At 42.7% G+C, this 14,591-nt stretch overlaps 1 protein-coding gene across 1 annotated transcript in view; it reads left to right on the forward strand.

Moving 5' to 3' along the window:
- The first annotated feature begins 7,213 nt into the window (after positions 1-7,213).
- SPRED1 (sprouty related EVH1 domain containing 1) overlaps positions 7,214-14,591 on the forward strand; it is a 61,770-nt gene continuing 54,392 nt past the window's right edge. The window contains exon 1 of the mRNA XM_063160485.1: positions 7,214-7,667. Within this exon, the coding sequence (XP_063016555.1) occupies positions 7,639-7,667 (29 nt within the window). The 5' untranslated portion in view covers positions 7,214-7,638. The remainder of the gene's footprint in view (positions 7,668-14,591) is intronic.

Here is a 14,591-nt window from a genome sequence, read left to right on the forward strand (position 1 = left end):
TGAAGCAGAGAGAGTACAATTCTAAAATAATATTCATAATCTCCACTACTCTAGATGAAATATAGTTTTTTTTCTAAAATAAAAGGATGAATTTGCTCCAGAGTACAGAAGTAAGAATGGAAACTTGCAGTAACAAAGTAGGAATGGAAATGTGAAGTATACATACCAAACTCATCTATAGTGGCTGTTTGGTTTTTAAGCAAGTTTGTATTGGTGTTTTAGATTTTTGTTATACTTCTCCAGGTTAAACTTTTCTCCAAGAGGCAACATGCATATGTAATGATCAAATTGAATTTGTTTGATAGCACAATCATGTCCTTAGTTAATTTAGCTCAACTCTACATGGCTTACAGAAATAAGGGCACACAGAGTAGTCATCACATTGGTTTGCAGCACAAGACCATTTGTAGGAAAATAAACAAGTACAGTGCAGAAAATCTCTGGGTTTAACATTCTTTTAAACTAAATTATTTTGATGAAGTGGCAAAAATAAGCATGGTGGAAGAAGATATTAGAGTAACTGGGCACCTAAAGTGGTACAAGGCAAGTTCCCCCTCTGCTATCCTGTCACTGTGCAGTCTATTTTCTAAAGCAAAGACTATGTGCAACATTCACTTGCACTTGAGTCAACACTCCATTCAGATCTTGTTTATCCATTCCTGATTTCTTCCTGCTTCTATCAGACCAGAAGAGCTTGAGAGAGTTATATGTTTGCATATCTGAGGGACTCTTAAAAATAGAGTGGATATTTCCATTCTCATTTTTAGAAGTGAGAGAAATCAGGGCGGAATAAGAATTATCCTCCCATGGAAGTCAAGTGATGGAGGAACTTACTTCCTCATGACTGAACATATTAAATGGTAGTGCAAATGCTCCTTGTTCATTTTACTAAAAAAACCAGGTCTGCTTGAACTCCCTGCAGTGGTAAGTTGAAACTTACCCATCTGTGCCCTGAAATTAATTAAAAGTCTGCATAAAACTGACCACAGCATCTCAGCTGAAATCTCTTCAACTACATTGCAAGTTCTTGCTCCATCACATCATACCCTGGAAATATTTTAAATGAATTTTTAAATGCCAAAGACTGCACAAAACAGGGTTGCAGGGCTGGGAGGAGAACCAAGACTGCTGATCCTGTGTTCAGTGCATTAGGCCACAGTTTCCCCTAGATAGGGCATTTCTGCATATGACACAGAAATGTGTCTCCTGTTTCTATTTCATATGGGCTGAAATGACTGCAATTAATCTGTCCGCAGCTGCTGGCCAGCAGGTACCACTGTAATTTCTGAATATATTTGGGGCTTTCCCTTTGGAGGATCCTGAGAACTGAGTTTCTAGGTGACTATTGATCCTAACAAGTCAAAAAGCAAAAGAAAAAGAAGAAACACATGAGAGTTTATATTAAATTAAGAACAATATTCTAAGTAAGACTTTAGCATGTTCTTCACAGAATAATTACTTCTTAGCATGACCATTTGTGAACAAAAGAGATTGCAGTGTACTTAAATAGTTAGTTTTCTTCCTTGGATTTACCCAAATTTTTGTACCAAGCCACACTTCAGGTTGGCACAACTCACCACTGCCTCCATAAAAAGCAGTTTTGCACTGTCACCATCTTCTTCCTCCCCTCTCCACGTTATCCATTCTTGTGTGAGCATGTGTCTAGTCACATGGTTAGCTGGAAATACTGAAAGAATAATCAGGGTGGTTTTCCCACACTAGTTTTAATCTAAGTGATCATCCCAATGAAGTACATTGCCCAACACACAAATATTTGGGCCTCCTAAGGTGCCACATAGGGAAGGGAACAGAGTAGGAGGAAGGTGAGGTTGATTGCTTCAGTAGCAATGCTGTCCTAACTGGCCTTACCTTAAAGCATGTAAAATATCACCAAAATCAAACATATACTAATCCCAAAGCACCCTGCAAGCATGCCCCAAAAGGACAGAATAAACTTCCTGAACAACTGATATCACAGACCACCACTGCAACTGCTGTGCACAAATCACATCTGCCACATCAACATCACAAGATGAGTTCCCCATCCTCCCACCTGGGTCTCCATCTTTCCAACACAAAGCAGTAATTTCTATCCAGATTGTTCTGGGTTACTGCAAATCATCAACTGGAATAATTTATGAAACCTTGATATTCTGATGAGCTAGATCCATTTCAAATACATTAGAATTGATAAGGATTTGATCCTAACATTGTATTGTATCTTGCTGGAAAACATTTTTTGAGCCAGTAGCATCAGTAGAACAAATAAGTTTTTCATGCCATGTGCAGTAACAGGATTCCTGTTTAGAACTTAACAAAATCTGATTTTGCTGATATACTAATATAGATCTAATCAGCTAGGTTTAGCTAAATCCTTATTAAGACGTGTAATGACCACCCAGTGTTTTATCTCACACTAGGATTGTGAATGAAAGCTACTGCAGAAGAAATTCCCAAATGACCTCTAATAATTTTCTTCAAAATGGCAGAACATCCACCTGACCTTCTTTTTTTTTTTTTTTTTTTTTTTTGTAAATGTATCATTAGCATCTGTATACAAACATAAGCATCATGGTGTTTTGTGGAGGCAGATTTCAAAACTTTCATATTTAGGACTTAGAGCTATGAATTGGTCACTTAAGTTCTGCAATGACTGACTAATCTGGATTGCATTACTTAACTTCCACTGATCCTATTATGGATTTTAAGATGTGAATGCCATGCAGATCAGAATTATGCAACCTAACCTCCATAATACATCTAAATATAATTCTTTTGCCACAGACTCAGAGTCCTGCTACACTCCATGGCCACTCCTGACCACCTCTTTCATCAGAGGTGTCACACAAGTGAAACTGTTTCAAGGAATGGTGAACCAGAAGACTGGGCCAAATGTTTATGCTTGCTACATCATGTTTTGCCCATGATGGTATTTGGTGAGTGATCTCTCTGCTGGACCTTATGGCAATGCACAAACCTTCAGTTATGTTTTCTCTCCCCAGTCCAGTTGCAGAGGGGAGTGACAGGGACGCTCTGGTGGGTGCCTGGTGTCCAGCAAGGGTCAGTCCACTACACTTACACAGATTTCTTGTATGTTATATGGCTTCCTAATAACAAGTATCACCTTCATTTTGGTTTAGCAGTAACAGTTGCCTCCCCAGTTCTCATTTCAAAAGTGCCACAGCTATGAAAATGTTACAGCAGAGCAATGGCATTGACATATAAATTAGTTTTTGTAAAGGGCGATTTAAGAGGTGTTTGATATAGCAAAACATCAAATGCAACATAAAAATAATGATTTTAACTTCACTTGCCGTTTTCTATACTGAGCATATCTTGTCTCTAGCTAAGGAGTCACCTCTGTACCCACACCAAAAAGTGAGTACATTTCAGCAGCTCTAGTGAATAGAGTAACAGAAGCTTTCCTTTTTAGAGGTAACTTTTCCAAGGCATAGAGAAGGCGGCCAAATTTCGACTCAGAAGACTTAAGTGGTCCAGATTCTAACAACACAAAGCAGAAGCACAGAATTTACAAAGACAAGGCCCCAAAACATGTGGTGGTTGGAACAAAAAGTAGAAATTGTTTGAGGTGTCTGAATGGTGACATATATGCCTAATTTGCCTCTGCCTTGTTTGCACAGGTAGGACTCATATACTACAGAAACAAACCATTTGCATTGAAAACACTTGTTCACTTAATTCTGCTCAAAAGAATCAGATGTGGAAAGCCCTGAAACCAGCTGCTGCTCAGCAAAATAACACCAGTACTCCAGGACTGTGTTCTTCAAGCTTTCTGACCTGGACAGGAGCACAAACAAACAGGATTTCAGAATCAAGACACAAATCAGAGCAGATTTTCTGTCCTCTTTAGGATACTCAGGTGAGGGGAGGGAAACTGCTTGCAAGACCTCTGCATGAGACTGCCTGCAGCAGTTGAAGGACCTACCAACATGTGAAGAAGCAGCGGGTCCTTCTCCCCTCACTGCCTCCACACAGAAAAATAGAAGCCCAGGATGAGTCTCACATTTTTCAGTTGACAACTGAATACACATTTTAATCTTAACAAAGAAACTCATGAAAACTTTAAGAAGACGGAAATTATTTGAAATTATTTGTGGTATATTAAAAACCAGTTCATTTTATTGAATTGCTGCTATGAAAATAATTTTAGTATTAAATATATTTAAAGAATTAGCATAAAACGCACACACCTAGATTAATGATTTTGACAGCATTGTATCTCATTCTTCAGATGCAGTGAATAGAGCTAGACCACCATCTGACAAAATGAACTATTCTTAAGCTTCCCTGCACAAAATCATGTTAATTGACTTATCTTAATCAAAACAACAACTTACAGAATGTTAAATATTTCAACTTTAAAGCCAAAAGAAAATGAGAAATAAATTAGCAGGCAGTCACATTATCTTGCCAGTCACAAGACAGGAAGTTCTCTGAAAGGATTCTTATTGCTAAGTAGAAAATTATATTATACCCACAGCTAAGTTTTAAACACTTTTCATGTGAAGTGTAAAATTATATAAAAGTGGGTTTGTAAAGTATTTTTAGTATCTGGATGAGGTTGTGGCATGAATAACTTCCATTTTTGAATGTACTCTCCTGAAAAAAGAATAAAATTTACAAAACAATTGGAAATTTCCCCCCCAAAGCCTCCTGGATAAAGAAGCAAATTTTAATATTGCAGATTTGAGATGTGTGCTGCTTGAAACATGTTAGTGTCTTTATCAGAGAAAGTATGATAACAGTTCACTGTAATTGCACCATTAAGTTTATGGTAGAACCCTTTTATAGAAACATGGAATTTCAATTTCTAGGAACATTGCAACATAAAGTATCTAGAAATGCAATATGCCTTTCCTTGACTTCTAGGTAAGATAAAAACAGATTTTGTTTACAATGCTCTAAGTAACCAAAATAAAAATCTGACTAAAACTATATATGTTTAGTGAAAATGAATTATTTCCTTAACAAATATGCTTCACAAATGCAATACTGCCCTGCTTCTGGGAATTCAAAAAAATGATGCAAGTTTATAGTCTGGCCTTCAGTGATGTGAGGCACTCTAGATTCCCTTGAAATGGTGAGAAGTCCTCCCGATTTCCCATGTTCCTGTCTCTCTCTCTTGGGAAAAAGTCAAACCGGAGTGTGGGAATCAGACACATTATTATTGCCAGCGGAGCTTGCCCCATCCTTTTCAAACAGAAAGAGAGAGGAGGTCATTGCCACTCCTATAGTACCACCAGAGTAGGGGAAAAAATCTCAGCTACAGGAAAAAATGAAATGGGATCACAACTGACAGAGAAGGTTCTTAGAGAGCAGCTGTGAAAAAGTGAGGAAGAACACAGGAAGTCTGGGATAATGGAATGTGTATTGGGAAAGTCTTACAGCAGCAGCAGCAGCAGCACTATGTTTTGGGTTCTCCATGAAGTTTGGACAATGAAATATATCAGTTGGCAAGCATGCATACAAAGACTAAGAAGGAAGAAATAAAAATCCAACCGACAGACAAAACCACAGTATAATCTTTTATTATAACTTAATTTACTTGATGGTCTGACTCATGATTTTTGAGTCCTCCGGGTCTGCAGCTCTGCTCCACTTTTTCATCAGATCAAGCGGCACATTTACAATGTAAGTTCCTGAAAAGGACTTGGTTGCTGCTGCTTCTTGATTTCACTGCTTTACTTAAATCAACTACAAATGCTTCCATTCCAGCATGCATTTAGAAAAAGGGACAACTCGAACTTACACAAACCCTCCCGTGCCGTCACTGCCTCAGAACCGCAGTTACGGAAATAATTACAAAAGGGCTCCGCTTTTCCAGGTCCCCGGAGAGGACACTGGCACAGCCTCGCACGGCACGGCCGGGGCGGCGCAGCCCGGGCTGCCGACACCGCTCCCCCGGCTCGCCGGGGCAGCCGCTCCCCGCCAGCGGAACCCGGGGGCTGAGGGCGGGCGCTCCGGGAGCACCCATCGGCCAGGGGGTCCCGCTTCACCAAGTCCCCCGCGCTCTCCAGAGACGGCCGCACTTTCGCGGCTACGTTCACTCCGGCTTTAAAAAGTAGTCAAAGAGTGGGAGCCCAGCCCGCAGGCGGAGACTCCGACGCTCAGCCGCGCCTGCCCCGAGCCCCCAGCCGCTGCAGGCGCCTGAGCCGGGCCCTTCGCCACCGGCGGCCCGCTTCGTCCCCCCACTCTCGGGAGGCCCTCCCCGGCCCGCGGCAGCTGCCCCGGGGGTCTGCGCGGCCCCGCTTCCAGCACGGACCGCCCGGCGCGCCGGGGCCGGCGGGGCCCGGGAGCGGCGGCCCCGCGCCCTCGGAGCAGGAAGGAGCGCGGCAGCGGGCAGCCCGCGTATCCCTCCGCGGCGCCGTGCGTGCGTGTGCGGCGGCTCCCCGGGAAGCGCGTGAGGCAGCGCCAGGGGGAGGGAACTACTTTCAGGAAACTCGAGCGTCGGGCAGCGCCGGGCAGCGCCGGGCGCTGCGGGGAGGGCGGCGGCGCGAGCCCGTCCGGTGGCGGGCGCGGGTCAAGGGGATTACTTTCCTCCCCTCGCTCTTCCCTCCTCTCCCGCCTCCCTTTCCCCCGTGGTTATTTTGGATCAAGCTGTGGCGGCGGAAGGAGCCTGAAGTCAACGCTTCCGCCCAGTTTTCCTGTGAGGAGGAGGCGGGGGTGGCCGCGAGGAGCCGAGGCGGCGGCAGCGGCCGCTAATGGAGTTGTTGCCGGGGAGGAAGCGCCGCCGCTGAACTTCCCCGCGGGCTTTCTCCCTCCTCTCCCCCTCATCCTGCAGCCGAGAGCTCCTCTCTCGCCCTGGGAGCTCTGCTCCCCCTCCCTCCCCGCGCCTCTCCTCACACAAACAGCCGTGACGCATCCTCGCTCTCCGCCGTCCCCCCCCTTCCCACCCCCAGGCTGGTTTAAAACGCCTCCCTCCCCCCGTCGCCAGCCTTCTCCTTCGGGCCGGCGCGTCCTCCCTCCGCAGTGCTCGACGTCGCTTTGGAGGGGGTGGGAGATCTTCGTCGAGCCTCTCTGCCCCCCTTTTCCCCGTCCCTCCCCGCCTGCCCCGGCCTGTGGCGGCTCCGGTGTCTGGAGGAATTTCTGCCGCCGCCTGCCCCGGCTGTGCGCGGGAGGCGGGCGGGCAGGGAGGGAGGCGGCCGAGCAGCAGCAGCAGGAGGAGGAGGAGGAGAAGAAGGAGGAGGAGGAGGGCAGCAGCGAAGGCGGCTGCAGCGGGAGATGAGCTGCAGCGGGAGGACGGTGCGGTGCAGCTTTTTGCGGCGGGGAGCCCTCCCTTGTCTCCACAACTCTATCCCCCTCTAACTGGGAGTAGCTCGATATCAGAAGATCCGTGGGTTTTGCTTCTGTTTGCTTCACCATCACCACCATCATCATCGTCTCCAAAGACAGGGGAAATACGCTGCACCGCCGGACGTCAGGATTTCGGGTTTCCAGGATAAAGACCGCTCTCCTACTCCTTCCCCCCGCTCCTCTCCCTTACTCACCGCACGGCCCGTGCCCTGGCCGGGGGCGGCAGACCGGGGGTAACAATGGTGAAGTTTCTGGTGAGTTCTGGCTGCGCCCTGGCTGCGTCGGTGCTGCTCCGTGTGCCTGTCGGATCGTGGTGAGGAGAAAATGAGCGAAGAGACGGCGACTTCTAACGAGTAAGTGGCCGCGCTCCCCCTCCCCTCCGCCCCGGGATCGGAATGGGGATGGGGCTCGACGCGTCCCTTCGGCTCCGCGCCCCGCGGGGCCTTTGCCCGCGCACGTACGGGTGCTGTCCTCCCCCTGCGCGGACTGCGCATTTCTGCTCGCGTACATGGAAGCCCAGAAGCTCCCTCTTTGTGAAGGAGCTTGGTTTGGAAGGGCTGCGAGCCGCCGGCCGGAAAAGCTTGGTTTAGTTAAAGCCCGGCAGAAAACGGTGCAGGTAACGATGGTGTCTTGGAGGGGGAGGATGGGTCTGAAATGCCCAGAGAGGTGTCGGCACGTACTACCTCCGAAAAAATCCTGTTACTTGTAGATATTTCACATGGAAACTAGTGTGTGGGAGCTTCATCCTGCAGGAAACTGCTCCTGAATTTTAATTGGATGAGTCAGTCCGTGTAAATACAGCTTAAACCTACCCTAAAGCCCTTTTTTCCCTTTCTTTCTTTCTTTTTTTTTTTTTTTTTTTTTTTTTTTTTAATGAGCACTTGGGACTTTTTCCCCCTTCCCTTCCCCCCTCCCCACCCCCAAAGAGGAAAGGGATAGTTCAAGGATCTCTTAATATTTTTGCTGTGACTGGTTTGGAGGAAATTCAGAGGAGATTGTGTGTCTGTGCGGCTGTATTCCCTTGCATGTAATCAGTCTTTGAAATACATTTGGGTCGGAGGCGGTAAATGTCTGTCAGAAAACATCTGAGTACTTTATGGCGTTGAAACAGGAATATAAAGTATTTTGAAACTTTTCTTGTGATCGGGAGGTTTCAAGTTGATTGCTGCGGTCTCCGAGCCGCAGCGTTACGATTTGCGATGTCGGTGTTTGCTCGGTCTGATTTTATGAATGATGCGGTGACGGCCGCGGCCATGGCGGTGGGGAGGGAGCGCGGCGCCCATTGTATCTGTAGGTAGCGGTGAGCGGCCGGGGAGCAGCCGAGCTGACAGGCAGGGTGCGGACGGGGTTCCTCCGGCAGGAAAGATGGATTTCCCATTTCACTGCCGCCTTCCGAGCCAAGCCTGCGCACCTTCCCGTGCGTTCCCCGAACGCGGCGTTCGGGTCTCCGGGGAGGCCGCGGGGGCCCCGCGGGGAGCGGAGCCCGGCGGGACTCGGGGCTCGGGCGCTGCCGCCCGCGGCGCTGAGCGGGCCGGGGGGAGCCGCCGCGGGGCCGGGAGCCGGGGCCGCCGCCGCCATGTTTCCTTTTTTTTTGTGAATCGCTCTCATTTGCATACCACAATCTCCATTCATAAAAAAAAAAAAAAAAATTGCGAAAAAAGAATTGCTGTCACCGCCGCTGACCTGCGGCGGAACCTGCCCTGCGGAGCGCACGAAGCGGCTGCTCCCGGGCTGAGGGCCGGCCTGCGGCCCGCGGCCGGCGGCGGAAGGTCTCCAGGACCTGCTGTATTAATATGTGCTGTTCGCTGCTTGTTGACACAGTTATGTGGGAAATATCAGCTCGGGGAGGTGCTGGGAGCACGTGATCAGCTCCATTCATAAAATACCTGGCTGTCCATTCACAGTGCACTACAGTGTCTGCATTCAGCAGCCTCGCAGATCAGACCTGCACGGGAAGGGAGAGACAGCCAGGCCGGCAGGTTTATCGGAGAGGGCAGCAGGAAGAGGGCTTATGGCTGCGAGCATGGGAAGTCGCTGTAAAGGGAGATGTGGAGGGACGAGAAAGGCTTATTTTTATGGTTTATGTTTATCCTTTTCCTATAAAGGAGCATGAATTCATCAGTACCTTCTCGCTGTACCATCTTACATTTAAACTAGGAAGAGTTTTATTCATAAAATGTTGAAATATTTTCCCCTTCATGAATAGAGTCAAAAATAGAATACTGAAAATCAAATTCATTATTATGAATGCATTTTCGAGACAGGGTATTAATCCATTTGGAGTAATTTACATTTTATTGATATAGCCTTACATCTGCAAGAGATCAACATGGTGCAGAAAGAAGGCAGTCATACCTAATGAGGCATCTGAAAATGTTGCCTATTATAAAATACAGGTGACAGTGAAAACAGCTAAATTGATAGAAATCAACATTGCAATTTATTTTTCTGTCTGTTTACTCTGAGAATTTTACAGCAGATTAGCAATTGTAGTTTCTCCTTAACCTATGCTGTGGCTAAAGAGACCTCTGAAATATCAGAATACCAGCAATGCTTTTAATATGGCATAAATTGTTTAGAGGGCAATATATTATCTTTGATTTTAAATCTATTGAAATTTAAAAAAACCCACAGTGAAATTTACTGATGAAGGATCCCCAGAACAGGCAGTGTATTTTTCTGATGTAACTGTTTTGTGGTTCCCAGTGTTAAAATGGTGATGTTCATTGCTCATGAGTATGCTTTTTCATTATCTTAACAAATTACACGGAGATGATCCTTAATTATATATCCATGGAGTGGAGGAGGCTTGTTGTTAGTACAGCCTAAGAGAATATGTGGAATATTACTAATCTTTACTTAATACAAGGAAGGAAAGCTCATATACCGTATTTGCTTTGAGTTTTTTCAATGGTGCTATAGGACTAAATGTGTTCTTATATAAATACCTTTACAAAGCACTATAAATGATGCTTTTTCTTAAAAAATACACAAGGGATTTTGTTTGTTTGCTTTTTTTTACTTCATGTATTTAAATATTAGAAATAAAATAAGAAAAATATTTCTCAGTTGCTTTGCTTTTTTTTGACAGCATTTTTGGTGTGGCCAGTGTCATAATTTCTCTCTGGTTGCTTTTGCACATAGCACAAGTGTGTCACTTCAAATGGCTGGGCAATATGGTTGAAATTCCAGATGAACTGTTAGTGAAAATAAGACAGATGTACAAATTGAAATTCATATATTAGGAGTTCACTGTGTTTAATTTTATCAGTAGAACTGATGGCATCAATGGCCTTGAGTTCATTAACAGACCTTTCGGCATGTAAGAGTGAATACGGGTACTTTGCAATGCATTTTGTGTCATTGTAGCTACCAGGAATATTCTGGTGATTGAGCATTAGTCTTTGTTTATAAAACTACATTTTACAAAGTTAGATATAAATATTTGTGGTGTCTGGAGTTTGACCTCAGTTAACAATAAACTCTCAGTGGTGGTGAGAAAGATTAATTAAGAAGCTACATTAAGGACTACTGGGTTTCTTCTCGATCATGAACATATGGAAGGCAGCCTTATAAAATTGTGATTACTACAGATGAGTCTTCATTGGTGATTTTTACATTGTTCTTGTAATGTTGTTATTGTATTTTTCACTTAGGTATTAGTTAAATGAAAGTATTTCTATATCTCCAGATAATTTTATTCTTTTTCTTCCTCAGTGATGTTTTGCAGTCAGGGTGGTCAGCATCAACACAATATATTCCCAAAGCCAATCAGTTTTTAAATGAAGGAATTAGAATTTTGAACTCATGGGTCAAATTGCTGCTCATGCAACTGAATGTAATAATGTTGCAGGAGTCATGTCAGTGAGCACTATTCCAAATTTCTCTTTTGGTAGCAGGTTTTAATTGCTGTCTAGAAATGTGACTGAATTTCCATGTTAGGGAAAGCAGAATGGTGGTTGTGCTGTGTAGCCCTCATTCAGCAGGGGTGAATGATGACAGGCTTAAGATGGAGTCGTAGTTGCTGCAATCGAAAAGTAGCAGCACTGCTTTAGTGCCTTGTTTACTTTCCTCTCTATTGCAGGTGGCCGCTTTTATTTCAGGGAATGCTACTGCTCTCGAATCATGTTTAGAGTTGCTTTTACATATTGTATTTTTTACAGATTCAGACTGTCACGTGCTGATTGTTTTACCACATAAATATACTAATTTTCATAGATAATTTAATTAAAGAGCTTGTAAATTAAACACACTACATTCTAATGCTGTGTGCTTAACAACATCAGGTTATGGTGCTGTAAACATCCTCAAGTGCAGATTTGAAAAAGTAAAGGTGAACAAAATTTTAAAAATGTATTTATTCATGTCTTCCTTTAATATATATGAAAATACTGTTTGTACTTCATTTGTACTTCAGACTTGAATTAAATTTGTCTTACAAGCCTAGATAACTGAAAGCTGAATGTGAAATTGTATCACAGAAAGTAATGCCTATTAATTTGGGCTTATTACTTCTGGGAGGTTTTTAACACTTTTTGGCAGGCTAAATTTCTTTCTGCAGTTCAGGGCATATATAGACTCTGAAATTCTTCATCCCTTAATGGAAGGAATTTGTAAATAGAACTATTTTTTTTTATTTTAAGGAAAGGATTTTCTAACCCAATTGATTATAATAAATCATTGCAATTCTGATATGCTTTCATTTGAGGGAAGGTTGCTTATGGAGTCCTTGGGAGGCTTTTCCAGTCTTATGAAATGTTTCTTGCTGTCTGTTTGGCTTTATATTGTATGACACTATTTTGAAGGTGAAACTGAATTTGCATGTTACATAATCTGAGAGTCAGTTGGGGGGGATGGGTATTTTTACTTTTTTCTTTCAAAAAAAGGTTCACCCTAGCAACAGTCCTTGATTACTGTGATATTGCAGAAAAATGCTTTTGGATGTTTCAGTAACTGGAGCCAGCAATAATGTTTGAATTCAAGAATGCCGAGTGTTTCCCTTTGTTCATTTAAAATGTAATGCTCTTGATGTGTTAAAGTGGCTGTGAGGACATCAGTGTGATTTTTAAAAGTAAAGATGTTTCTTGAAAAGAATATATCCTGACAGGATCAGAAGTCACAGGATTAAAGCTGAGGGCAATCCTGGTACATTTGGGGGTAAATGCTGGCAATTTTGTTTGTTATTTACTCATTCTTGTGTATATCTGGAGAAATTTCGTGTGTAGGTGATGATTTAATGGGGTTGTGACAAATACTAGAAATAAAAAATACTCTTCAGAGTGTTAGCACAAGTTTAAAAAGGAGACAAAGGAAATAATTTTGTGTTTTTTGGTTTTTATTCCGCTGATTCCAAAAGAGTGACTAGGATATGACATAGAGTGTGTGTTGTCTTAAATGCTGTTGTTCAAATGTTAAATGCTTTCTCCCTTCTGCTCTTCTTCCTCAGTTAGAACATGTCCCACGTTACTCAGAAGAGTATGAAAGATGTCTGGAAGTTGCCATATTGTTCAGGATCCCGGTTTCTGTATGGCTGCTTTAGGAAGGAAATGTCTTTCTCTTTTTCCTGTTCTAGTGTGCAACACTTCAGCAAGTAAATTTAAACTAGTGCAGTTATTGAATGGCTAGAATTGATTGCAAACAGAAATTTCATGTTCCCTAAAAATATAAAGTTTGTTCTTCCCTTCTCCCTTGAAAATATTCATATCTCTTTCTGAAAGCGTTTTCCATTGTTTTGTATCTGTTTAATTTTGGGCAACTAACGTGCTACAGAGTTTCCAAATTAAAATTCAATAAGGTGTAAACACATATGAAACTTTTTTTAATGCTTTTTAATACTTTGTTAGGTGTGTCCCTTATCTTCAGCAATGCTTATTTTTTGGTGAAAGGAAGAGGACTGAATGCTCTTGTGTATTGCCATCTATTTCTAGATTTAAGACAATAGCAATACATACTTCTGTTGTGCTTGGTTTTCTGTACTCTGTAAGTGAAGATTTTTTTTTTTGTTAATGCTTAGACTATCCTCTAGTAAAATCTGTTGGCTGTCATTATTCCCTGTGGTTTTTCTCATTCATAAAGTGATAACATTATGTATATAGTAAAATATTTTATGGTGTGTCATACTAGCATGAACACAGTACCTCTCCTACCTGAAAGTTGTAATAAGAATCAATCTATAAGACTGCAGTGGTATTGAACAGCACTTACACTTGCATAAAGTAAGCAGACATTTTAAGTGCCTGTATTTTCTAATATTTTCAAGCTTTATAATAATGTTCATGCTGGTATCTGTGATATCAATTTGTTTAAAAATATATACTAATTTGTCTATATTCATTGCTTTATTTTAATTTTGTCCTACATAGGAACAAGAAAAAGAAGAAAACCAAGCAACCTACAAGTCTTTAAATATGCTAAGGGACAAAAAATTTGCATTTAAGTGCTCTGAGTGCTAGAATTTGTTTATAAGTGTGGTTCTGATTAAATAACTATTCACTTGCTACACACAGGCCCTAACTCCCAATGCTCCACTTAAGGTGGGGAAAACAGATGATGATGATGATACTATTATTATTATTATTATTATTACTATTGTTAATTTTGTCCCAGTATAATGACAGTAAATTAATCTATCTGTGAAAGGAAATCACTCACAAGCATTTTTCTCTGTAAGAACTCAATGTCATATGACACTAAGTTATTCAAACAGGGAAAACAGGCTGTAGAAACTTCCTCAGTTAGTGTGTTCCATTCTGCACTGCTGTGTGATACCAAACTTCCATTCAGAAGAAGTGTTTTTCATGTGTACACTATGCAAGAATTCACCAAATGTGTATAATTGAAGCATCTAAACCATTTTAAAAATTAGGTGATATGGCATCTGTTTCTTCTTCCCCCCTTCCATATGTATTCATACCACTGTTCATAATGTTTTAATTATGTAAGGAAGTCTAATTCTGTTAAAGCAAGTTTAACACTCGCCTGTTCAGAATGCCAGAAGGAATTCTGTGGCCCAAATGCTTGGCTTGAATGGTTTGGTGAGCCAGTTTTTGACAATAACTAGTGCTTACAGACATACAGTGACATAGAGTGGTTTGCAAGAGCAGGTGTCATTAAAGTCTACAGAAGAGTTGGGGGTTTTTTGAGTTGTTTTTAAAAACCTCCAGAAAAACAGCAATAAGTGAATAGGCTTTCCCCATGATGATCTGATGACTGTTAACAATCACCCTTTTTCTTTGACTCCTGCTGGTTAGTTGAGATACTGAAGTTTGTCAAAGCAA

This window comes from Melospiza melodia, chromosome 6 (genome assembly GCF_035770615.1).
Source record: "Melospiza melodia melodia isolate bMelMel2 chromosome 6, bMelMel2.pri, whole genome shotgun sequence".
In the NCBI taxonomy this organism is placed as follows: Eukaryota; Metazoa; Chordata; class Aves; order Passeriformes; family Passerellidae; genus Melospiza; species Melospiza melodia.